Genomic DNA, 2,605 nt, shown 5'->3' on the forward strand with positions numbered 1-2,605 from the left:
ACACTGCAGTTGTTTAACTTGAGCATTTTTCCAAGTAGTAAAGGAAGAAACACTTTGAATGCCAGCGAACCGAAAGGAAAAATACATTTTATATATATTTATAAATAAAACTGAGAAATGTAAAAATTCTCACCTACACTCTTGGACTTTTATTTTGAAAATCGCTAGTACGCAATGTTTCAGGAAGTTAAAAAGTGGAGATTTAGTTTTTCTCCCCTTGCAATCATCACGATTGCTTTCTGTTTTATTTGAGAGTTAGACAAACGTGCAGATATGTCTGTGGATTGGCTTGGTTATGGTTATGCAGCTCTAATAACGATAGGAGGGATTGTTGGTTATGTTAAAGCAGGTAAGCATCTCATGCGTGGGACAAACGACGGTGTTCAGTTCTCTGGTTTAGTTTTGAGGTAGCTATAGGATATGTAAAACACTTAAAAAATATTCCAATATGAATTAAAATATTAGCACATTCTAATCGTGTAGATGTAGCCAAGCGTTTAACTGATTTTTTTTATTTTTTTATTGAAATATTTTTATTTGAATTACCTCTACAACTCGCCTTGAAACTTTACGTTAATTATCTCACCGATACATATGAGTAAATCAGAAAACATTTATTACAATTTATGCTCATATTTTTGTTAAAGAATTTACCTGAACTTTACCGGAACTTCCTAATATGGTCATGTTCCTGTAGGTAGTTTTATGTCTCTGGTTACTGGGCTGATGTTTGGCATTGCAGCATTTTTTGGTGCTTATCAGATGTCAAAAAATGACAAAGATATCTGGGTTTCAATGGGTAAGTCACTGTTTTTAATTCTATTCCTAGCCTATATTCTACAAAACTAAGGATCAAATATGGCAAATCAGGGTTTTTTAATATATATTTGCAGGCACCTCTGGATTCCTGACTGCTCTAATGGGAGTGAGATTTTTGAGTTCATGGAAAATTATGCCAGCTGGACTCATGGCAGGAGCAAGGCAGGAATATTTTGTTTATATATGAATTTTTATTTATTCAAAAATTGTGAGCTTTTGAGCATAGATATAGGTATGTGTGACATTAACTTGGACAAATGTATTATTTTGGCTGTTGAATTATGTTTTGTTCTTTCTCTTTCTTGCAGTTTATTGATGTTCCTGAGGATTGGTGTTAAAGTGCTGCAGAATTCTCAAAAAAAGAAAAGATGACACTTTACAGAGACTACATGCAGATCTTGAGGACACCGATGTACTGAAATACTTTAATTAGACATTTTATGCAAGATATATGAAAACGACAATAAAATAACCATTTTATAATAAAATTCAATTTTGGGTGTTTTCATAACTGTAGATGAATAAATCAAAGCAAATAAAATGTATTGCATTTCAAATATTTGTTGATTTATGTGCATGACACATTACAGATAATGTTCACATTCTCCTGCTAAATCTTGGGAAAACATATGTGCTAGCTGGTATTTCCTCAAAAATATTTATTAATACCAGCTCTAGATTTATAACTTTCTTATTTAAAAATCTTCCAACAAAAGACATTACTCAGACAGCACCATGTTAGTCACAGACTGAGATGTATTTACTTTGACCTATAGAGGGCCCTAGGGCTTTTAATAAAACCAATATTGTTAGACCACACAAAAAGCTGTTATTTTTAAAGTATATCAAGTTGTAATATATTTGGCCAGTTTTATTATAACCTTTTTTTTTTCACTTTACAAAATCACAAGAGTGTCACATCAATATGACTAAATCATCATTAAAAAAATACATTAGAATAATTAAAATGTACAGTGTAAAATAAATTCATCTTTTTAAAATTATTTTTATTTAATTACATTTTTGGTAACACTTTACAATTAGGTTCCAATTTTTCAATAGTAAACTGCATTGGTTAACATGAACTAACAACAAAATATTTATTAATCTTAGCTAATGTTAATTTCAACATTTACTAATACATAATTAAAATCAAAAGTTGTATCTGTTAATATTATTTAATGGACCTTAGCTAACATGAACTAAGTTTTTTTTATTAACTAATGTTAACAAAGATTAATAAATCATTTTTAACGTTAACTAATGGGAGTTTATTGTAAAGTGTGTTTACACTTTATTTTAAGGTGTCATTTACAGTGTAATTTTATATTTAAGTACTGAGTAACATTAATTAACAACATGTACTTACTAGTATAGGGTTAGGATTTGGTTGAGGGTTATTTGCATGTAATTATGCATAATAAGTACATGTAACATGTAACAAAGACACTGTAAAATAAAGTGATATTATTTTACCACACATCTCTGCTGCTGTAAATATGTGAAGGAGGTTTCTGATGCTTTTTGTGTTTAATCTTTTATTATGCCTGGGACAATTAAACGTATCGCTTATTATAATGTTCCATTCTCCGAATACATCAGGTGTGCTCATTAAATGTCTCATTAGTGAGTCTCAGGGGTATAAAGCAACCTCGATGCTCAAACAGTCTAGACAACGATCCACCCAGATCCCTCAACGGGGATTTATAAGCACAAATCCCCAAGCGCACCTAGATGACCCCACATGTGTCCGCCGGTTTTGTGCGGCTGGGCTTTTGGTTACATT

General features: G+C 31.2%; 1 protein-coding gene across 1 annotated transcript; it reads left to right on the forward strand.

Moving 5' to 3' along the window:
* The first annotated feature begins 166 nt into the window (after window positions 1–166).
* Window positions 167–2,298, forward strand: tmem14cb (transmembrane protein 14Cb). Its single transcript, XM_079863527.1, has 4 exons — window positions 167–349; window positions 698–799; window positions 894–981; window positions 1,128–2,298. Exons 1-4 carry the CDS (start codon window positions 274–276, stop codon window positions 1,189–1,191), a joined length of 330 nt encoding a protein of 109 aa, XP_079719653.1. The 5' UTR covers window positions 167–273; the 3' UTR covers window positions 1,192–2,298.
* Window positions 2,299–2,605: the final 307 nt, after the last annotated feature.

Source organism: Squalius cephalus (assembly GCF_949319135.1).
Source record: "Squalius cephalus genome assembly, chromosome: 25".
Classification (NCBI taxonomy): Eukaryota; Metazoa; Chordata; class Actinopteri; order Cypriniformes; family Leuciscidae; genus Squalius; species Squalius cephalus.

Coding starts and splice junctions, on each gene's coding strand:
- tmem14cb (XM_079863527.1), top strand. CDS start 274: ATGTCTGTGGATTGGCTTGGTTATGGTTATGCAGCTCTAATAACGATA. Junction 800..893: donor AGATATCTGGGTTTCAATGG/GTAAGTCACTGT, acceptor ATATATTTGCAG/GCACCTCTGGATTCCTGACT. Junction 982..1,127: donor GGACTCATGGCAGGAGCAAG/GCAGGAATATTT, acceptor TCTTTCTTGCAG/TTTATTGATGTTCCTGAGGA.